We start from the raw sequence: 23,819 nt of genomic DNA on the forward strand, positions 1-23,819 counted from the left end.
GTTTTTTCTTTTATATATATATATATATATAGTAAAAAGCCCATTAAGTGCTTCTTTGATCTTCTTGGATCTTGCTTTAGTAATAGGCCCAACTGGAACATGCAATGAATCCTTGAATGCTTGTTGATTTTCATCACCAAGTATGGGAAAAGTTAGGACCTAATTGGGAAGGACCATACCGCATCACTTCAGTGGTAGGAATAAATGCATATTATCTGGAAGATCTAGATGAAAAAACTGTACTCCCTCCCTGAAATGTAGACAACCTGAAAATGTATTATTATTAATGAAAGCAGTCTTGGCTATCTTTTGACTTGTTATGATTATTTGTTGTGTGTTTTTGTTTGCTTACTAAGTATTAAACAGAACCTAAGTCTTGCCTGACTCCTTGGATCACAAACTTTGGGGAAATTAATAACTTTTGACATTTATCTAAGTATTAAACAGAACCTAAGTCTTACTTAGCTCCTTGGACCATAAGTTTTAGGGAAATTAATACTGACATCTATCTAAGTATTAAACAGAACCTAAGTCTTGCCTGGCTCCTCGAGCCACAAGTTTTGGGGAAATTAATAACTTCTAACATCTACCTAAGTATTAAACAGAACCTTAGTCTTGCTTGGCTCCTCGGATCACAAGTTTTGGGGAAATTAATACTGACATCGATCTAAGTATTAAACAGAACCTAAGTCTTGCCTAACTCCTCGAGCTACAACTTTTGGGGAAATTAATAACTTCTGACATCTACCTAAGTGCTAAACAGAACCTAAGTTTTGCCTGGCTCCTTGGACCATAAGCTTTGGGAAAATTAACACTTCAAATTATCTTCCTAAGAATCATATAGGATTTTGGCCATTTATGGCTCCTCGGATCATATGCTTTGTCGACATGCAACAAAGACTTAAACAAATACAAGTTCATGAGCATCACTTAAAGCATTTTAAGGCACATTGGACTTATCTATTATTTGGTCAACATTTGAGCATTTCCTTAAGACCAGTAAAGTTTATTAAGAATGATGTCTTTAAACATTCTGCTGTAATAACTAGACTTTGAGATTAAAGGCGTGTTTTAACCATTATTGTGGATTTAGTAATTTTTAACCTATTTTATGGCTGACCATGTCTAATAAAATCACTTTCCGAGTACCTATACAGGTCAGAGAGAAGAATTTGGTCTTATTAGTACATTTATTAAGTATCGGATAAGGTATAAATTATGTTAACACTAACATGAGAATCCAGAATAAAGCAAATGTGCTTGAATTTCATTAAATGAAACCTCAAAACAAAATAGGTGGAGTACAAAAGAAATAATTTGATTACAAATTTAATTTAAAAAAAAGTTTATAAGTAAAACATATTAAAAAAAAAATTTAATTACTACACTACAATTTATTTCTACTTCACTATAATCTTGCCCTTGGGAGGTCCATGGACAGGCTGGTTAGAAGCTGCTTCAGGGGCTTCAGGGCCTTTGCTTGCCAGATTAGCTTTAACAGGCACAATAAGGGAAGCTAATTGTTTCAGGAGCTTTCTTCTCGGCAGGAGGAACTTAGGTGTCAGCTAGAGGCTTCACAGCATTGTGGGCTACTCCTTGAGTAATATTCTTCTCTTTTTCCATTACTCCAAAATGCTCGGTCTCCTCGGCAGTCTTATTAAAGGAAATGGGAGCATTGTTGGCACCATCTGTGCTCTCCTCTACCACCTTGGGTGCAGTATCAGCCCCCGAGCCAGAAGGAACAGACATTCGGATGGTAGGAAGGTAATACACATTCTCTGCCTTCCTAAGTATAGATGAAGCCTCAACCCCAGCTTGGTTGAGGGCCTCATCCCATACTTATGAGCAGTAAAGCCTGCATACCCCTGGAACCTCAGCCCTAAGATTGGCCTCAGTCTCTGCCACCCCTATGTCATATCCATCCTGTTCAGCTTGCTCTCGAACCTTGTATGCTTCTTCCCGAGCCTTCATTGCTTCTTCTCCAGCCCTCTCAGCATCATCTTTGGCCTTCCCCACTTCCTTTAATTTTTCCTTGAGAGCGGTAATTTGCATTTTGGCAGCAGCTAGCTAATCCTCGGCATTATGTAAGAGAACTCTTTGGTTCTCGGCTTGCCTTTCAGCACCCTTCAAAGACGCAGTAGTGTTTTTTCTTTCCCTCTCCTCCTCCAGCAGCTTGTCTCTGAGGTCCTTGATAGTCTTATCAGCAACCCTAAAGGCTTCAACAACTGCGTTGCACCTAGCCTCCTCTTCCTTCATTTGTCTATGGCAAGAGCTGGCTACCTCTTCTACCCTAAATGTGGCTTAAACAGCCTGTCAAGGAAGGGAAACACAAGGTAAATTGAGAGTATAAGGTGAACAGTAAACAAAAAAAAAAGTTAAAAGCCTTACCATGCTTAAGTACCTCTTCAAACTAAGGATGACCTTGTGCCTCCTTAAGTTCCTTAATTCTGTCATGTTATTGGGGAATAGCAGGCCTTGCTCCACCACATCAACCACACAGCCAGCCTTCCCTCCTTGATAGTCGCAAATGGAGGCATTGGCTAACAAAGGTTCCCCATCCAACATGGGAGCAAGGGTACATACCGGAGGTGCTGGAGGATCACTTCTCTTCTCAATGCCCCTCTACCCCCCTTTGGGCTGTTTAGCTATCCTTTGGGCTTCTTCTTCTTGGGCGAGGTGACTCTTCCTAGCATCCATCACCTCCTTGCCTTTCGCATCTCTTTTTCTCTTTAACCCGACAGGTTCAAGTTAGAGGGGCTGAGCAGGTTGAGAAGTAAAAGGAAGTTTGTTTTGAGTAGAAGGAGGAGGCTTGTTTTGAGTCGTTTTCCCAAGTGCATCTCTCCCAGGCTGAGATTCTATCAAGTCTAGAAGACTAGTCTTCTGCTTGTGTTGAATACCCATGTCACCTTGATAGGGGTCGCCTCCTTGTTGTTGACTGGACTGAGCTGTGAAGGAGTGGCCAAGATCACTCAAAGTGGTCTCTAGGATAATGGTTAGTTAAATACTTCGAAACCATCCTTAGAGTTAGACAGCTCAACAACCTTTTCTTCTTCTTTTTCTTCCTCTTTTTCTTTCTCTTCTTCCACTTCCTTAATCATTGGATGGGAAGAAGAGGTTCCTACTATAGGTATGCCTTCGAAAATAGGGGCTGTAACCTGAGTGCACTCAGGGATTGGACCACTAGCTAGGAAACTCGATGCAATAACACTAATTCTTTGTAGCCGCAAATCCTTAGCTTTGATGACACACTTGGGTGCCTGGAAACTCTTTGATATGGGGTCGTAGCCGAGGATAAGATGAGTGGCTCTAAGCTGACCGTCACTATGTACGAACACCTCGGCTCTTAAGATTTTGTCCAAACCTTCTTGGTTTACTAGGTGGAAATAAGGCACAGCCGCTTGTGGATCTACAAAATCAATAATATATATATATATATATCATTAGTAAAACATAACTCAGAAGAAGTGATTTTGAAATTAAAAATCTAAACCTGGAACCCCACCTGGTTTCCCCTCCCTTGTCCAACAAGGGAGGCCATCGTGCCATTCTCCTGACAGTATTAAAAAGTCCTTTTTCAAACCTTTGTTGGACTCTAGTAAGCATTGAATAAGTCTAACCTCGGGATACTTAGATTTTAAGTAGCACCCCTACCCAGTAAGATGGTAGAGATTGTAAACCCAGTTAACATCATAGTGGGTTAACCCTAAGCCCATTTTTTCATTGAGGGCTTCTATACTCCCCAAAATCCTAAACATATTGGGGGTGCACTGAGTTGGGGCTAATAAGGTAATCCCTAATCACAGTACCTATAGGGATTCTCATACCCCCCCTTTATGAAGGCTATCATGGGGATAACTACTTCTCCTTCTTTTCTATCCTTAAACCATTGCCCTTCTGCACAATACCTAATAGCTACCGTTGGAGGAATCCTATATTGGATTTTGAAATTTTCTAACAACTCCAGAGTGTCAACTAGACAATTAAATCTACCCATCCTTAGAAAAATTTGAGAAAAGTTGAACAAATCGAGAAAGGGAAAAAGAGCTGAGGAGGAGAAAACACAAAAGAAAAAAAAATGATTGTATAGGAAAATAAAAGATAAAAGTTCAGGAAGACTTATGGAAAGAGTAAAGGTGTCCTCAGATAGGTTTCTAGTATTTATAGGGGCACGAACGAGTTGGAGAGGTTTGCAGATTCAAGGAATGTGTGCTGAAACAAAATGAATGCTAAAGTGGTATGAATGATTAAATTAAGAGGTATTTATATCAAAGTAAGAATTATGAGCGGGAGAAATCCTGCCCATTTCCTAGAGGAATCTTCAACCGTTAGATTTGCATCAAGTCGTAGATCTTGGGGGACAGAGAGCCGCACAAATTTAATGAAGGCACGCCTCAAACTTCGAAGTGTCAGGAGCGTGCCTTGGGCAATTAAAAAGGCGCATGTGCCATCATAAGACGAGACATAACAGGCCTAAGACTATCCCGAGGATATCAAAATCCTCCTTTCTACCAGAGGAGCTAGAAAGTAGAATTTTGAAGGGCTATTGTAGGGGTAAAAAGCCCAAGAATACACGTCCACATATGTGGTGGGCCTAAGGCTTAGGCCGAGGATAAGGAATCATCCGAGGATGGGAAAGTATTGTAGAAAGTGGCTCATAGTAATAGGTGAAGAGAACAATATTGTCATAGTAGTCCAGGAAGCTTTGCCGAGGACGAGTTCTTTCTTGGCTTCCCAACACCGAGGTCCGAAAATGTGATTTACTGACAAGGGTAGCCTTGTAGACCATTCCGTGGAGGAAGATAAGTACTAAAGATAAACAGAGAATAGTATGGCCATGAAATATCTTCAAGAAAAGCTGCTACATCCGCATTAAATGCCCGACAACCAACACTCTGGCCGTATTAATGAGGAAGTGATGCCTGAACAGTGGTTTTCAGCCTTACAGCTATTACCTAAGAGTTTTAGGAAGGGATTGATGGGACAAAGATCGACACCAGCAAGTCTGACTTACACGTGGATGGTAAAGATGAAAAGGGAATGTAGTATATAAAGTAGGAAAAATGAAGAAATTAGAGGAGAGGAGACTGTAAAAAATCTGAACTACTTCTGTAACCATTATCACTCAATATATACAAGAGCAGAGCTCCTCGGATTGTGCCGATGACAAATTTTCTTATTCAGACATATCTTTATTTTGTTTGATTGTCTTATAAACCAAGTTTAGCTGCTATTTCATTCATTATAGCCCAATTCTTCGACCCACTTTCTACAAATTTATTGTTTTGGGCTTATTGGGTTCGAATCCAATTACCTTTTGGGCCAGGGATCCAAATCCAGTCTTTACAAGTTCTTTTTTTCATCCCTAAACTTTGTAAAAAAAAAAAATCAGTAGTTTAGAGACAAAATATGGATGAAAAAAATAACTTTTTTCAACAGTTTAGCGATGAAAAACAAACATTTAGTAAAATTTAAGAACATAAATAAAATATGTTTAATAGTTTAGGGATGAAAGATGAACTTTTTAGTAATTTAGGAACGAAAAATGAACTTCTTAAAGTTAAGGAATGAAATCCAAACTTTTGATAAAATTTAAGGACTAAAATAGTATTTTACCCTTTTGCTATTGGGTTTTACTAGGCTTGACAATATGGGTTTGCACAGTAACAATTTTTTTTTTTTTTTGGTTCCACAGTTAACATAGAAACATAAAATACTGTCTTTTATTGATAGTCGTTGGAATCTTGTTTGTCTTTTGTTCATATTTTGAAATATTGATAGTTGCTGTTAACATAGTGAAGTGGGTAAAAATATGGATGATGGATCCATTTTAATAAAACTTGACGGCTCTAGATCGGTGGGACTATGGTGGATAGATCCAGTGCACGGACACAAGGTGGATGAGTCTAGAAGGCCACGTGGCATCCACCTAGTTTAAGTAGTTTTCAAGAAATCTTAAATGGAAACAACTTGTGTCTCACAGTTAACCCTAGCTTATAGAGTCTCAACATGAATGGAATTCTAACGTGGTCAGTTCTATACTACTATAAAAACCCAAAGACCTTTAGAAAACAAGGTACGCATAATTCTCCCCAAATCCGGCACTCTAGGGTTGTGAAAAGTACTCTAACTTAACCTTCAGAGGATCTTTGGCCGGTACTACACTGGTACTCTCCTAGGGTTTTCTTTGCTATTGTTTTGCAGGCTTTGTTTTGAGCACGTGAGTATCGTATGGCTTACTAACGATATTTGGCTTCATCAATTAGCGCCATCTGTGGGAAACGATTGCGATTTGTAGGCCATACAATTGATCTATCATATAGTCACATGTCTGGATATTGCCTATGTCGTTTATAGGGTTAGTCAGTTCATAGATGTTCCTCAGTCTATGCACTATGATGTTGTCCTTTGCATTCTCAAATATGTTAAAAAGGCACTCTCTTCCACAACTTACACTTTTTTCTCGATTTTCTTTTAAGTTATTTGCCTACTTTGATGAAGATTATCCTAGGGATCCTATTGATTATTGCTCCACCATTGGTTATTGTTTCTTACTAGGCGCCTCTCTCATATCCTATCATCGCAAGAAGAAAACCGTTGTCACATTTTCCACTATTAAAGCCAAATATCATGTTCTTGTTGGTGCCACATATGAGCTTGTCTGGCTTTGCTAGCTTAGAACCAACATGGGTGCTCCTCATACAATTAGTATTCCTCTTCACTATGACAATCACAATGCCATCCACATTGCCTACATTGATTTGTCTAATGAACCTACTAAACATATTAAGCTCGACTATCACTTCATATGAGATTTTTGTTTTCTTATATAATATTAAAAAAACCAAAAAAACTATACAGATACACACACATACATGCTAAAAGTGCCGAATTGCCATCATGTGGGCTTTGGCCCAACGACTTTCGGGTGACGATAATGCACACCCTTTTCAATCTTTTCGCAAAAGGATGCGGCCGGATTCAAACCCTTATTGTCCGTACCTATTTTTTATAGTCTTCTGAGTTCTATAAATAGAGACTGAACCTCATAATTCAATACTTTTTTTTTTTAGCTATGAGAGACATACGTTTTTTACTCTCAAACCACACATATTTTCTGATCATCTCTCTGAGTGTTGCTGCAAAATTAGGGTTTTTACGTTTCAAAGAGAATTGAACAAATTTCTTTGAACCCTAAAACATTCTCTCAAGAACAAAGTGTGCTCATGCAAGAGGTTGTTTCCTTCACTCTTCTCTTGTGATGAGATGATGCATATTATATATCTTTCTTTTTCAAATATCTATGAATTGTTAATTGTCCTTTTGTTTAAAGCATGATATTTTCTATATGATTGTTATAATCTTTTTCTTGAATGTCAATAAATTTGCATGTGGACAATTATTTTTCTTAAAACAAAACAGATCTACATCTTTATAAGTTGTAGATCTGAATTTTTCTTAAAACAAAACAGATCTACATTTTTATTAGATATAGATTTGTATTTTTCTTAAAACAAAATAGATCTGCATCTTTATGAGATGTAGATCTGAATTTTACTTAAAATAAAATAGATCTATATCTTTATAAGATGTAGATCTGAATTTTTCTTAAAACAAACAGATCTGCATCTTTATAAGATGTAGATCTGAATTTTTTCTCAATACAAAAACTGATTTGCATCTTTCTTAAGATGTAGATCTGAGTTTTCTCAAAGAAAAAGAGATCTGGATTTTTATGAGATGCAAATTTAAAATTTTCTCAAATCTGATTTTCTTAATACATGCAAATTGTTGAAATAAAGAGAGAGATTATGTATTGCTATGTTTGTGTTTATTTTAATTCATGTTTGCATAATTTTAGATTATGAGTGAAGTTTTCTTCTTAGAAAATCTTTTTTAAAAATATATAATAAAACAAACCTGACTTTTTGTCATAAATTTTTTTTTTTTTTATATAACAAAACAAATTTGAATTATTGTCATAACAAGACCTTTTTTTTTTACATCCCACAAAGCAGATCTGATATTTTGACAAATCAAAATCATTTTTTTAACAATAAAAAACAAATATGATTTTTTTTAACAAAAAGAAGAGATTTCATCCATACATAAATTTGTGTGATTTAATTTTTCGTTCACGTATTCAACATATCACGCATGACATGCATAGCATAGTACATTGGTCACAAAAGTCTAGAAGACCAGACTTTGTTTGGGTGGAATGGGTGCCTAACACCTTCCCATTTTGTAACCTAGCTTTCAAATTTAGGTCTTTGGTTTAGTAGATCTAGCCTTATCTTCATTTGTTTTGGGTAAAATGTAACTAAGACAACAAGCCATGTAAATATTTGGTAGATTGTAACTAGGACCTAAAGCTATGTAACTTTTCAATTTTCCAAATACGTAATTTTTATTCAATCAATGAATGGAACTATTCAGTCATGCATTTTTTATTTAGTATTCTTTTTCCTTATTTTTTTATATAAAGAAAAATAAGTAGCGACTCCATACCACTTACCCAAAAAGAGAGGTACCCCAAAAGGTATCTGAATTTCCTTTTTGAGGGACACGTCTCTCACAAAGGGATCTAGGACCTCGGGCAAAGTAGAGAAGATGAACCAAGAAGGACAGTGCCTAGGCGCCTTTTCGGCTACACCATCAGTAAAAAGGAATTTGTCCCATTTGGGAGAAAGAGACAAGTTATGAGAAGTCAACATCGAAACCTTAGAACTTTGAGGTGTCCTTTTAAGGTCTTAGGGAAAGAATAAGAAGCCTTGACCTTGGAGAATAATTTGGACTTACTCAGAAAGGATCTCTCGTTAGAAGAAAGTCAGCAAATAAGCTTTTGGCTACTAGTCCCCAAGAAAGTGAAGTAAGAGAAGAGAGGGGAAATGACCAACCACCAATGTTTCAAACATAACATTGGTTCTGGTACCTATAGCATAAGGGGAATGGATTGTTAACATGGAAGAACCCTAAAAGGGGGACTATAAAAGGGGGCAAAGCCCCAGCCAAGGGGGGCATTCAGTAAGAAACATTCAAGATACAAGGAAAGAACAGCAGAAAAAGAGCCGAGGGTCTAAAATAGAGTAAAGAGTAAAGGCATTGTAAGGGATCCTAGAGTGAAGGTTAGAGGATATACTTGGATTCAAAGGGATTCAAACTTCACAAGTCTTGGAAGCCTAAAGAGAGCTATCTAAGTCTATGATTTTTGAACTTTATTAAGCCTTGTGACATAACCCAAAAAAGCAAGACCCAATGTACTCAAATACTTAATATAATAAAACATAATCTCACTTTATTTAAGGATCTTTGATGTTCTATTTGCACTTCTTTCATTTTATTTGTCGTTCCTTGGATATTCATTCAACCAATATATATTGTGCACAAATTGGCTCGTAAAACAGCCTAATAAGGTCACGGTGAGTCAAATTTAGTCAAACTAATAATCAAACACCCATCTTTGGAGGCCCAGGATCCTTTCTTAACTTTGGGTCTGGGTAACATCCAAAACAGGAACCTACAAAACCTAATCCCATAAATCCACACATTAAATCTCATTGGCGACCCAATCCCACCAAGGCCACCACCAACACCACTGCTCTCCACAACCAAACCACACTCACAAATCTACCACCCCATCAAATAACCCAAACCCATGAATCCAAACATAATTCCCCGTGGCAACCCAAAGTGTTATTGGTAACTCAAACCCACCCTAATTCCACCAACAACACCATCACTCTCCACAACCAAACTACGCCCACGAACCCACCACCCCAACAAAAAACCTAAACCAGTAAATCCAAACACAACAAACCCATCCAAATCAAACTAAGTCTCTCTCAATCTCAACCAATTAAAGCTCTCTTTGCCCCACTTTCCCAACTAGCCAGACCTTTGCTGGAAACAAACCAATCTTCTTCCTCTTCTACCATGCTTCATTTTCTCAACGTGGGTATTTCTCCCTGTGAAATCTCATATGTGTTCTTGGTCTCTAACCCGAGGTTTGCTAAGCTAGAGTGTCAATTAAAGGAACTATTGGGGACGCTAGTGGGGATTCCACGATGGGCTTGGGGTTTCAAGTTTGGCCGTTTGGGTATGATTAACACTTAAGGAATTTCTATGGGTAGTGCCAACTAAGAGATGAGGGTATTTTCCTCCTTTTAAAAGATGGTTTCCACATATTGTTTTAAGTAAAATGGTTTAGTCCAAGCCATATACCACATCAACACTTCATTAGGCCACGTAGGATATAAACTAACAGATATAAATATAAGGATGAAAAATAGAACGTTTTACAAAGTTTAGGAATGAAATATATATATATATATATGATGTTTCTAAATCTTTTTTTTTTTGGATAAAACAAAGGATTTATTTATTAACTAAGGTGCACAATTACAAGTATTGTTTACTGGACACTCGCGAGGAGTGCCTAGTTGCAAAATATTACACACATATTTTACATAAACAAAATTTGGACATTCATTATATTCTCTAACATTGTGTTGGTGCTCCCCTCTCCTCTTTGCTAATTCATTTGTCACACCATTTGCTTCACGAAAGATATGACATGGAAGGACAGTCCATTCTTGGCCGAATAGCTTCTTGCAATCCAAAATCGAAATAGAAAGTTTCGATGCCAGAACACCAAATATTGTTAGCCAATTGAAGAGAATTTGAAAATTAATTTCTAGATTTATAAGTTTATAGCCTAATTCGCAGGTCATTTTTAAACCATATCTAATGTTGCTAAATCTTCAGTAATTTCATATAACAAAAGACAGTAAGGGCACGTTTAGTAAACTGCAATAGACACTATAATGTAATAGATATTCCTATGGTATAACTATTCGGTTGTTTGGTTATGTTTTTATTACAATGAATAGTTATTTCTTATGAATAGCTATTCTTCAAAATGAGGAATAATTATTCCTTATCAAAAGTACTGAATATCCATTCCTTCACCTTATGTAATAACTTTAAAAAAAAAATTCCTAAAAAACTATTTTGTCACATCTTCAAAAGGAAAGAAAATAAATTTTCCTTGTTGTTAATTTTTAGCTCTATTTTGAACACTCTAAAATAAGTATATTTTAGGAAATTTGACTTCAAAATGATTTAATTACACCTTCTTTTTATACTTTACTAAATCGTGGATATATATTCAGAATTCTATTCCTAAATGGTCACAAAACTAATGAATAATAATACTTATTACATCCCAACTTAATGTATTCATTATAGTACTTATTTCTATTCTCATGTAATAATCATTACAGTGTATCAAAAGTAAAACAATATTTATTAGTATATCATAGAAGAAAAAAAAAGTGAGTCACAGAATTATTTAGGCTGTGTTTGGTTCCCATAAAATATTTTCCGAAAGTGCAATTTTCAGTAAAGAAAAATATTTTTAAGTGTTTGGTTGCATTATGAAAATTGTTGTAGAAAATATTTTTATGTATTTGGTTCTATTCTGAAAATGCTATTTTCCTACAAATTTTTCACATTTTCTCAGCTATTTTCTCAATATCCAAACAAATTTTATTACAGAAAATTTCAAAATTACAGCCAAATCCCAATCCACAGAACAAATCACAGCCAAATACTCACACTTGCAACCACCAACAACAACCCACAACCACCGAAATTTATACCTAACACCGAAACAACACCACACACCACCGAAACTCCAATTCAATGCACGGCAGCAAACTCCAGCAATCAAAAGCCACAACTGACGACAAGCAAACAAAACCCACCACCACACAATAGGAAAACCACCAAAACACCACCACAATAACAACAAAAATCAAAATCACACAGAAATCAAAATCACAGAGAGAGAGAGAAAGAAATCAGTTCGTAGGTCGCCGACGAAGTCAAAGGCTCTGGGTCACCGGTGAAGTCGAAGGCTTGTGGGTCGAAGGCTCTGGGTCGAAGATCGGTGGGTCAAAGGCTCTGGGCTCTGGGTTCATAGGTCGAAGATCAATGGGTCGAAGGTTCGTGACGTGATCTAGGCTCTGGGTTCACCGGAGAAGTTGAAGATTGGTTTGTGGGTTCGTGGCGCGAAGGTCGCCGGCGAAGTCAACGGCTTATAGGTTGCCATCGATGGGCTCTCTCTTCTTCCTCTCTCTCCCTCTCTTTGCGCGTGAGCGCGATCTCACTCTCACTCTCTCTCTCTGTTTTCCGAAAAATGGGATTTGAAGGTTAAATAAAAACAGAAATGAATTTACACCCAGTCACACGGTCAATTGAAAAGCATTTCTAAAAAATTTATTTTTCATGCGCAACTAAATACCTGCATTTACAAAAAACATCTCCTAAAATAGTTTTACACCAAAACAAACGCAGCCTTAGTTGGAACTCAAAGCCATGATTTTGGAGAAACACGCGGAAAACTCTTACGTTTGGCCTTTGCCCTTTAATCCAACCCAAGTCACGATTTTACACAGCAAAATTTTAAGGTTTTAAATACCTAAACTACCCTCAGAAATTTGGCTTTAATGACAAAAATACCAGTCCCTTCACATTTATCCCTGTTTTTGTTTCATTCTCCTCATCGTCTCCTCTGTCACTCTGACGGCCACCGCTCTCGTCGTTTCTCCGCCGTATCTTAGGTATCCATCACTCCACTCCTTTTGGGTCATTGATCTGAGACTTAATAATTAATAGACAAGCATATCTGTTATAGACTTTACATAATAATAATAATAATAATAAAAGTATGTAGCAGGTTGTACCCAGAACCTGAACCTTAAAATTAAGGATTCTTTCATTACTAGCTAAATTTATTAAGGTTCACAATATATAGCATAATAATTTGTGAAATTTGAATGATTCGGCTATGTATGTTTGGTTGATTTGCCCTTATCTCATAACTCAATTCTTAAAGTTCACTCATTTATATCTTGGTTTGGTTTCTCATTCTCACTTCACATTGTGTTTGGATTGGACACTTAACTCAGTTACAAAACAAAACCCATCAAAGGACCAACCCACACCCAGACTCGCTACCCTTTCTCTCTCACTGTTTCCACGCTCCAGGTAATGTGAGTTTTCGTGTCTCTTCTCTTAGGAGCAGATTCGAAGGTTTGGGTGTTTTATTTTATTTGGAGAATTTGGGGAGGATGAAAAACCCATTAGCTTTTGCCTTGAGTTTTGTTAGATTGAGCTTGTGGCTTGAGTTTTGAATATTTTTGGTGCTAGGCAATGGCTTTCTCCTCCACAACAAAGCACTCTGCTTCTCTCGGTACATTCCTCTACAACGGTATGCTGAATAGTGGTTGTGCCTCCCAATCCCAAAGATCATGTGGCCTTGCGAATGCTATCGCTTCTGTAAGATCTGTTTCCGATATTGGCCTTCGACTCCTTCCAAATTTATCGGTTAGTTTCACAATCCCTTCTTAATTCTGTTTTAGGATCACATCACAAATTGCCTCATTGATCACTGCTGTTATTGCTGGCACGACGCACCTCATTTTATTGGGCATTGGGGTTTGTTCAGATCTTGTAAACTAGAAATTCACGTGCTTTGTTTGCTTGCAGAGAAATTTTACAAAAATATGTAGTAATCTCACAATTGTCTATCCGACCTTCACACGCTCATTGGATTCTTCTTGGCTATCAAACAAATCCTTTTCTTTATCTGTTTTTTTGTTAGGGTTGCTCAGTTTTCCTTTTTTCTTTTTTTCTTACTTTCCTTGTGTTCCATGTAAATTCTGTGTTGGGATTGAGGTTTTTTCATATGGGTTTTTGATTGTTTGGGGTACTGTTGCTCTCTTTGAGATGGGTATTCTGAATTGGTTGACTTATCTTGTTGGAAAAAATTAAGCCACGTATATTGGGGGATTTGATTTTAGTAGTCTTTGGCTAATATGTATGTTTGTATTTGTAAAGGTTTTATTATTGTTTATCCTAATTTTGAATTAGGAGAAAATAAGTCAATGACAAGCTTGATGATGAACCAATTATTTAGCATGATCTTCTGAAACTAGGTAAATGCATTTGTAGATATTGGTCATCAACATTAAAAAGCACAAGGATACTAAAACAATTGTTGTATGGAATATAGACTTTCCAGTTCACCTCAAAAGAAGTGCTTTCTTTTTTATTGGTAAGTTACACATGCACCCAATGGGTCTTAAATCCATGACCTCACCCTCCTCCTAGAACTTATAAGAGGAGGAGGTGCCAGTTGGGGTAGAGCTCATTGGCAACCTTTGAAGTAGTTTGACACAAGGCAATGTGGTTTAGATAATGAGTTTGGAGAATAAAGGATCATGTACCATGCCAATTTTTTTTTGGAGGGATCAGGACAATGAAGCTCCGCCAAGAATGGGATGTATGAATCTATAAAGTCGCTGAGGGATTCAGGATTTGATAGGTCTTTGGAGTTTTTTGAAGGTTAGGCATTGTTAGGTTAATAGAAGGGGCTTTAAAATGGAGGCCATGTGAATGGCCAATGTGGTAAAGAAAGCTCTGAGTTCGGAGGAGAGGAATGTGGTGGAGGCAATATAGACAACAATAGGATTTGGGAGATGCCCAAAGCTCACGCATTCAGTATGAAAATCTTACAGTGGGTGTGGATTGTAGATGCTTGGTTAGAAGTTAGAAGATAAAGTGTGGAGGGGGGGGGGGGGGGGGTTTTTTTTTCCTCATTTTAATAATTACTTAAGATAGAATCCAAAATTCTTTTCATCTGTTATTGTTTCAATCTAGAATTCAACTCATTGATCAATTGAACTAAATTCTATTAATAGCATTAAACTGAATTTAGAAGACCATTTTAGGATTTGGGAGGCCCCTAAAGCTCATGCAGATGCAGTCTCTCTATGCATTCAGTATGCAAGTCTTATAGTGGGTTGGAGATTATTGGTGAAAAGTGGTCGCCTGAAGAAAGAAGATAGGGGGTGGGGGGGGTGTACTTTTCTTCTTCTTCTTCTTCTTCTTCTTCTTCTTCGGCACTTTAACCACAAGCACAATTGTTTTTCTTAAGGTAACCATTTTGTCTCAATTGAATCCTCCAATTCCCTCCCAATTTTAGCCGGATGTGCATTTATTTTGATTTTTAAATGTCACGTGTCTTACATCTAAATAAGAATTGGAGGGAATTGGAGGGGATCTTATACCAAAAGGAGGACAAAGAAATTAAAGTCTAGCAAATGGTGAAAGGTTATTGAAGGCCAAGTTGATTAAAAGCTAGTGAAAGGAATACAACTCTTCAAGTGACTCTCTCTTGGAAAGCTTCTTGAATCTGTTATTCATTAAAAACTGAGTAATCTGTACATCTCTTGCCTTATTTATACTTGCTAGCTCGACTACTAACTGCCATGGACTCTAACATCACATGGCCTGCTTGCTAAATAACTAACCACTAACCATTTCTGTTACAAGATATCATCTGTTCTAACAGATTGTAACCAACTAAACAACAGCTGTACCTGTAACTAACTTCTCTTAACCATGTGACAGTATAATTATTACACATATTAGGCTGCTAAGTACAAATACTACATAGACAAATATCAGCTACTGACTTGAGTTGTACTGCTGCCCTGCATGCTTGTTGCTGTAACAGCTTGTACTGTTGCAACATGCTTCTGCTGCTGGTTCAAGGCACACACTTGGCTGCTGCATCAGATTATGATATATAAATCTTTTAATAATTATTTAAGATAGAGTTCAAAAAAATTTTATCCAATATTACTCCAGATGCTAGAATTCAACTCATAAATCAATTGAACTAAATTCTATTAAGTTTGAAGGAGGGGGGGAAAGGAAGGAGGTGTGGAAGGTGAAAACTCCTCGTGTCAGATTTTTCATATGGTCCACTGCTAAATGAAAGATTTTAACCACCAACAACCTGAGGAGAAGGGGTTTTTGCTTTTATCATTCCTGGTGTATTATGTGCAAAGCAGCTGGGGAGGACATTGATCATTTTTTTTTTTTTGGCATTGTACTGTTGCCGGTGAGCTATGGGCTTTTATGTTAACTCTAATGGGTCTTCATTGGATGATTCTTAGAAGGCTTATCAACTTGATTATTATTTGGTCGGGGCAGTGTGGTGAGAGGGTGATTTCTAGTAGTTGGGGGGCTATTCCTACATGTTTACTGTGGACTATATGGCAAGAAAGGAATCTGCGTCAATTTGAAGGGAAAGAACATTCTATTATTTGACTCAAATTTCAGCTGTTATGTCTTTTGTTTGAGTGGCAGAAAGCTTCTGACAATGGGTCAGAGAGGGATTTCCTGGATTTTCTGGGGACAGATTATCAATGGCTTGATTCCTGTCTATCTTTGTTTCTTTTTTCCTTTTCTTTTTTGGGTGTCCTTAGTATACTACCTGTGTACTTAGGCCTCGGCCTTTTTCTTTTCATTATTAATAAAGCATTTTACTTACATAAAATAAATAAAAAATTTATTAATAGGATTAAATTAAATTTGATTTGTGGTTTTTGATTGCAAATTGACTAATAGATTCATTATAGGTGATTTGTATCCATTGTACTTCAAGCAGAAGATGCGATTTTTAGTGTTATTTTGGCATCTTCTGTGTGCAGTTTCATGGTGTACGCATCCAATGCATTAATATTGGAGGAGGAAAAGGGGAGATTCCAGACAACAAGCACCTGCAGATTGCTCTTCAACACATTCATGGAATTGGCCGCTCCAGAGCTTGCCAAATTCTCAGCAAGCTCAGCATTGAGAACAAACTCGCCAGGGAGTTAACAGGGAGAGAACTCTATGCTCTCCGTGAGGAACTCAATAACTACATGTGTGCACATGAATTGGTAAATTTCTCTTACTCTCTCCCCTCGCTTCTTTCTCTATCTCCCTCAAGAAGATTGCAAGTGTTTGGCAAATGTGGATATAGTCATAGTTCTGATAAAATTAAGAAAAAGACTTATGTGCAGTTTTAGATTTAATGTAAACAAGTTTCTGTGTATGACAAACCAAGGATTTGGTTTACTCCTGCTCTAATTTTTAATGCAAGGATATCAAACAATAGAAGTTTAAACTTTTCTATGTTATTCACAAAATTTGATTTTGGGTTTTCAGAACAACCAAGTTACAAAGGATATAGCAAGATTGATGGAGATTCAGTGCTATAGAGGGATAAGGCATAGTCAGGGGTTGCCTTGTAGAGGACAGCGTACGCACACCAATGCCCGGACCTGGAAGGGTAAGGCAATTCCCGTTGCAGGAAAGAAGAAAGCTTAACATGAGGGTTTCATCCCAGTTTCTTGGGTTTTGACATATGAATTAGCTTTGGAGTTCAAATTTAGTTTTAGTTTTAGTGTTTTTTCAAAAAAAGACCTCCACTACTTATATTTTCAAGGTTTTTATTTGTTGCCTTAAAAATTTAAGTTCCTTGGGACATATAATTTGCTATTTTTTATGTCGTTGATGAGTGGTAATTTCTCTAGTGCTTTTTTTGTTGCTTCGGAAATGGTTTAGCATTGGTATAGCGTGGAAAGTTGGTATTTTTCTTGTGCCGAATCATTTTATTTTAGGTTCTATTTTTACAGTTTGAAATTTAAAAAAAAATTAATTAAAAAAAAAAAACTGAAATATTTTGTTTGCACCTAAATTTTAAAAAATTTGTTTTTCATCCCTAAGTTATTGAAAATATTACAAATATCAATTTTCAATTAAAAAAAAAAAAGCCTATAGTCACCATCCTTACTCATGTAGCTAATAGAATTGAAAAGTTGCAAAGGTACTTTATGTGGGGGTGATAACAAGATTCATTTAGGACAAAGTATGTGCGCCTATGGCTAACAACAATTTAGGTATAAGAAAAATAACTACATTCAATAAAGTTTTACTAGGAAAATAGCTATGGCGGTTTGAGAACAAGGAGACTTGGCTTTGGAGGAGGGTAGTAGTAAGGAAGTTTGGGAAAGAGTGGGGGGATGGATTCCTAAGTCGGGGTAGTGATGTTCATGGGTGTGGCTTATGGAGAAGTATCTGTATGGGTTGGGAAGATTTTAGCAAAAATACTCAATTTGTTATTGGGGGTGGGAAATGGAGTGAAATTTTGGCAAGATGGGTGGTGTGGAGATTAACCCATCTTCAACTAGCTTTCTCGGGGCTGTACGATATTGCCACTAATAGGGAGGCATTCATTAAGTCTTCTTTGACAAGGTTGGGAGCAGGGGAAATGAGGAGTTGGGATGTTTGTTTTATTTAGGATCTAAATGACTGGGAGTTGGATATAGGGGCACACTTTCTTCGTATCTTGGAATCAAATACTCCTTCAACGGATAATAGGGATTGGATGAGATGGAAGTTGAAAACTAATGGGGATTTTGACATTCGTTGTTTATTATTATAATAAGTTGCAAGGTTCTTTTTCCGTTGTTTTTCCTTAAAAAGGTATTTGGAAGTTAAGTCCCCTTGGCGTTGTTTACTTCTTTGTTTGGACTGTAACTTGGAATAAGATTCTTATGAGTGATAATTTGAGACTTAGGGGTTTTGATTTTGTTGATTAATGCATTATATGTCGTCTTTGTGGGGAGAACTGTGAACCACTTACTGCTTCATTGTGAGAAGGCTCATTGGTTGTGGGTCTTACCAAGAACAATTCCAGGTATGCTTTTTTGGTTGATGGAATTGGTTGGGGAAGCACTAGTCTAACATTTGGAATTTAGTTCTATTATGCTTATTGTAGTGTCTTTGGAAGGAGTGCAATCAGCATACTTGTGAGGACTTGGTGTCTTTGGAATTTAGTTCTATTGTGCTTATTGTGGTGTCTTTGTTCTCTCATCTTTTGTAATTAATTATCTTCTTTTTTTTTTCCTTTGATTGTTTTTTTTTTCTTCTCTGTAAATTTTGGTTTGCTTTGTGCTTTTCATGCACAAAGTAACCTTTTGAATATACAACTTTCTTACTTATCTTATATATATATATATATATAAATAAATAAATAAATAAATATATACATGATGCTCATTTTTTGATAAAGGGCCCAACAACAGAAGAAGTCTAACAATAGAGAATAAGAAAGAAAAAATGGTGAAGAAATAAGGAAACAAGCCCAGTGGACTGAAATAGCAGGATTGATGGCCAGCAAGCCCACAAGAATAAAAAGAGGTAAAGAAGAAGTAAATGGGTCGAGGAAGCTCAATGAATGAAATGATAAACTTATGAGAATAATAAGAGGTAAAGAGGAAATAAATGGGTTGGGGAAGCCTGGGAAATGAATTAATAAACTCAACGAGTTGGCTTGAAGGCCAATAAGCCCGAAAAGTAATAAGAGGTAAAGATGTAGTAATTAGGCCAAGGAAGCCCAAAGAATTTAGCAAAAATCTCATGGGAGTAAAAGAGGTAAAGAGGGAGCAAATGGGTCAAGGAAGCCCAACAAATAAAGTAATAAAAATCGGCTAGCACGGCAGGAATGTTGGCCAACAAGCCCAAAAAAAGGTAAAGATGTGGAAAGTAGGCCAAGGAAACCCTAAGTAAAAGATTGATGAAGAAATGGGCTGACACGGCATGAGCATTAGCCTTTAAGCTGACAGTGTAATAAGAAATAAAAAGAGAGTTAAAGCTATAGCAAATGCGATGAAGTGATAAAGCAGGATCAGTGGCCAAAAGGCCCAGGTCATAGAGAAGAAAAAACACGAGCTGAGCAAGAAGATGAAGGGTTATGCCTACACGATACCTAGTCCAAGAAAGGATAAAAAGAAGAAAATATGAGCCTAAAAGCCCTCACATCCTCAAGCCACAAAAGATAAAACATTAACTAGCACGTACAGCATAATCAAATAAATGCAAAGGCAGCAGAAATGATGTGAAGGCTAGAAAGAAACAAATTCAGACGAAATGGAGCATGCACAAAGGGCCAGGGCACCACCTACTTATACCCATCCAATACATGGGAGGTGGGTCACTGGTCAATGCTTTCAAAGGGTGTGATTTGGCAGTGAGGAGAAAATGAGGTCTATTATAGGGTTTCCACTCAAGCTTTTTTGGGAGAAATGTCCTACTGGGATGGCATCTCACCCACACAAAGGGCCAGGGCACCACCTACTTATACCCATCCAATACATGGGAGGTGGGTCACGGGTCAATGCTTTCAAAGGGTGTGGTTTGGCGGTGAGGAGAAAATGGGGTCTATTATGGGGTTTCCACTCAAACTTTTTAGGAGAAATGTCCTGCTAGGATGACATCTCACCAAAAAGAGGTAAGTATGGGCTGTGACTACTTGATGCATGCCATAGAGGTAGATGATGAGATAACTTAATCCTTATCCGGATGGGTGAAGTAAAAAATTGAGAGAAGTAAGAAACAAGACAAGTAATTTTGTCTGGAAATGAAGAGTGGTGCAACCAACACACTATGAGCAATGATAGTGGCTGGGCAGCCGACAGGCTAATAGGCAATCTTGGAAGGATACCTATAAAGAGCCAAAAGCAGTTAAGGGGAAAAAAAGGTAAATCCCACAACAGCAGATGATATAACAATGGGTAGCTATGAACAGTAGAAAGGACGGAAGGAGAGGTAGAAAAAAAGAAAAGAAAGAACACACAGAAAAACTAGAGGGAGAAAAAAAATATGAATAGGAATAAATGCATGCATCAATAGACCACTTTTTCTCTCCCTCTTGACAAACCTACACTTTGAGGGATTGATAATCGAAGCTTAAACCATTTAAGTCATTTTTCCAAAGTCTGTAACTTTTATGACTGGAGCCTTTCTTGAGATTACTCACATTAGAGATTGACTCCCTTCTTGGGTCCATTTCTGCTGAAAAGCTAAGCCCGCTATTCGACAAATAAGTTTTCCTTTTACTATTCATACTTATTGGGTGATTTGTCTGCTATTCAGTTATTAAGCTGTTTGTCTTTTCTACCGTAGCGTTATTTCTATTTGCTATAATATTCTACCATAACTTTATTAGTTACCTTCCATTCTCAATGTTGGTTTTATTCATCTCATTTAGTATTATAGTTGTTCTGTTGTATTGTGTTTCTACCATAGCATCTATAATAGGTATTCCTGCTGGGGCCATGTCATACACTCAGCCCACTATGCCCATGCCAGAAAGTGTCTATATTAGGATGGCTCAACTTGTGCACAAGCTGGCTTGAAGTGTAGTCTCATTTAGGCTAATCCCGACTCTCTTACCTCAGACCAACAGTCCGCAGTGCAGCAAGAGGGGTTAAGCCCCAATAAAGCAAAAAATGTCCACCACAATATATATATATATATATTGATGAAGCAGAATTTCACCTCGTAAGTACGATCGACGACCTGGAGCTCGTCAGTATGTTCCTCATCAGTACTATGGATGACCTGGAGATCATGTACCAAAAAAAGCACTAAGCAGATAAGAGGAAGAAAAGAGTTGAGAGAGACAAACTTTGCTGCAAGAAAGAGAGAAAGAAGTACTAAGAACAGAGGAAGAGAGAGCATGACAGTTCTGGAGCTGATGAAGTACTGAGAACAGAGGGCAAGCGTGAGGTGAGGGATTTCTAAATTCTTGGGTTTGTGAGGAGGGGATTTCAAATCCATGGATTTGGACCCCTGAAGTCCAAGATGGATTTGGGCCAAATCCAAATCCAACTCTTTTAACTTATCCAAACAATGGATTTGGATTTTGGCCCACTCAAATCCAAATCCAAGTTCATGTCATCCAAATAGACTATAAGTGTTAATTGGTCGTCTATACCTTCCTGTGGTATGGAGACCGATATCTCTTTGGACGAACAACATCTCCTTGGACAACCTATTTTCATGCTTGTGGTGCATCTTGCTATTTTCTCCCTTCTCAAGATTATCTCGGGTGTTGTTGGGCTTGGACGACCGTTATGGACGAATGAGACTTGTTATAAATCATCATTACTATTGATATAAAATTTCCAAAGACTTCCAATTTATAGGTACCAAAATCCAAGGTTGCCAACAGTCCAACTATACAAGCCTCATATTCTATCATATAATTGGTGCAGTCAAAATGGAGCTTGATTGCTAACGTGGCACCAAAGACGCACTTGTTAGTATTTAACCTTGGCTAGAACTTCCTAAGACATTGCAACAACTTACATAGGTTTATCAAATGATTTTCCAAATTATGAGATTTAGCAATTATGCTGTCAATGTAAACTTTCATCTCCTAGCAGCATTTCATGGAATAGACTCAATAGAGTGACCATGGCTTTGTCGTTTTTCAAACGGAAAGTCACAACTTCGTACATGAAAGTATTCTAGTGTGTGACAAACGTCGTTTTTGTCTTGTCTTTCTTAACCATTTTGATTTGGTTATATCTCGAAATATCCTCCATAAATAGAGCATTGTATTAATAGCTATATTATCATCCCTCTCAAAAAAAAAAAAAAAAAAAAATTGTTCTCTCCTCTTTTGTAATTAATTATCTTTTTTTTTTTTTTTTTTCCTTTGATTGTTTTTTTTGCTTCCCCGTAAATTTTGGTTTGCTTTGTGCTTTTCATGCATAAAGTAACCTTTTGAATATACAACTTTCTTACTTATTAATATATATATATATATTTATATATATTGATGCCCATTTTTTGACAAAGGGCCCAACAATAGAAGAAGTCTAACAATAGAGAATAAGAAAGAAAAAACGGTGAAGAAATAAGGAAACAAGCCCAGTGGACTAAAATAGCAGGATTGATGGTTAGCAAGCCCACAAGAATAAAAAGAGGTAAAGAAGAAGTAAATGGGTCGAGGAAGCCCAATAAATGAAATGATAAACCTATGAGAATAATAAGAGGTAAAGAGGAAATAAATGGGTTGGGGAAGCCTGGGAAATGAATTAATAAACTCAACGAGTTGGCTTGAAGGCCAATAAGCCCGAAAAGTAATAAGAGGTAAAGATGTAGTAATTGAACCAAGGAAGCCCAAAGAATTTAGCAAAAATCCCATGGGAGTAAAAGAGGTAAAGAGGGAGCAAATGGGCCAAGGAAGCCCAACGAATAAAGTAATAAAAATGGGCTAGCATGGCAGGAATGTTGGCCAACAAGCCCAAAAAAAGGTAAAGATGTGGAAAGTGGGCCAAGGAAACCCTAAGTAAAAGATTGATGAAGAAATGGGTTGACACGGCATGAGCATTAGCCCTTAAGCCCACAGTGTAATAAGAAATAAAAACAGAGTTAAAGCTATAGCAAATGCGATGAAGTGATAAGGCAGGATCAGTGGCTAAAAGGCCCAAGTCATAGAGAAGAAAAAACACGAGCTGAGCAAGAAGATGAAGGGTTATGCCTACGCGATACCCAGTCCAAGAAGGGATAAAAGGAAGAAAATATGAGCCTAAAAGCCCATACATCCTCAAGCCACAAAAGATAAAACATTAACTAGCACGTACAACAGAATCAAATAAATGCAAAGGCAGCAGAAATGATGTGAAGGCTAGAAAGAAACAAATTCAGACGAAATGGAGCATGCACAAAGGGCCAGGGCACCACCTACTTATACCCATCCAATACATGGGAGGTGGGTCATGGGTTAATGCTTTCAAAGGGTGTGGTTTGGCGGTGAGGAGAAAATGGAGTCTATTATGGTGTTTCCACTCAAGCTTTTTTGGGGCTGGGATGGCATCTCACCCAAAAGAGGTAAGTATGGGCTGTGACTACTTGATGCATGCTATAGAGGTAGATGATGAGATGACTTAATCCTTATCCAGATGGGTGAAGTAAAAAATTGAGAGAGGTAAGAAACAAGACAAGTAATTTTGTCTGGGAATGAAGAGTGGTGCAACCAACACACTATGAGTAGTGATAGTGGCTGGGCAGCCGACAGGCTAGTAGGCAATCTTGGAAGGATACCTATAAAGAGCCAAAAGCAGTTA

The 23,819-nt window shown here is 37.3% G+C and overlaps 1 protein-coding gene across 3 annotated transcripts; it reads left to right on the forward strand.

Annotated features, from left to right (window-relative positions):
• The first annotated feature begins 12,495 nt into the window (after positions 1-12,495).
• LOC112005546 (small ribosomal subunit protein uS13m) lies at positions 12,496-17,404 on the forward strand. Of its 3 annotated transcripts, none has more exons than XM_024037820.2 (5): positions 12,496-12,623; positions 12,972-13,055; positions 13,213-13,389; positions 16,566-16,796; positions 17,065-17,404. In XM_024037820.2, the coding sequence occupies exons 3-5, from the start codon at positions 13,216-13,218 to the stop codon at positions 17,224-17,226; spliced, it is 567 nt and encodes a 188-aa protein (XP_023893588.1). In that variant the 5' UTR covers positions 12,496-12,623; positions 12,972-13,055; positions 13,213-13,215; the 3' UTR covers positions 17,227-17,404. The 3 variants fall into 3 exon arrangements, with proteins under 3 accessions (XP_023893588.1, XP_023893587.1, XP_023893589.1); XM_024037819.2 differs by having other exon boundaries at positions 12,972-13,050; XM_024037821.2 differs by lacking the exon at positions 12,972-13,055 and having other exon boundaries at positions 12,497-12,623.
• Positions 17,405-23,819: the final 6,415 nt, after the last annotated feature.

The sequence above is a fragment of the Quercus suber genome, unplaced genomic scaffold (assembly GCF_002906115.3).
Source record: "Quercus suber isolate HL8 unplaced genomic scaffold, Cork oak 2.0 scaffold_959, whole genome shotgun sequence".
Taxonomy (NCBI): domain Eukaryota; kingdom Viridiplantae; phylum Streptophyta; class Magnoliopsida; order Fagales; family Fagaceae; genus Quercus; species Quercus suber.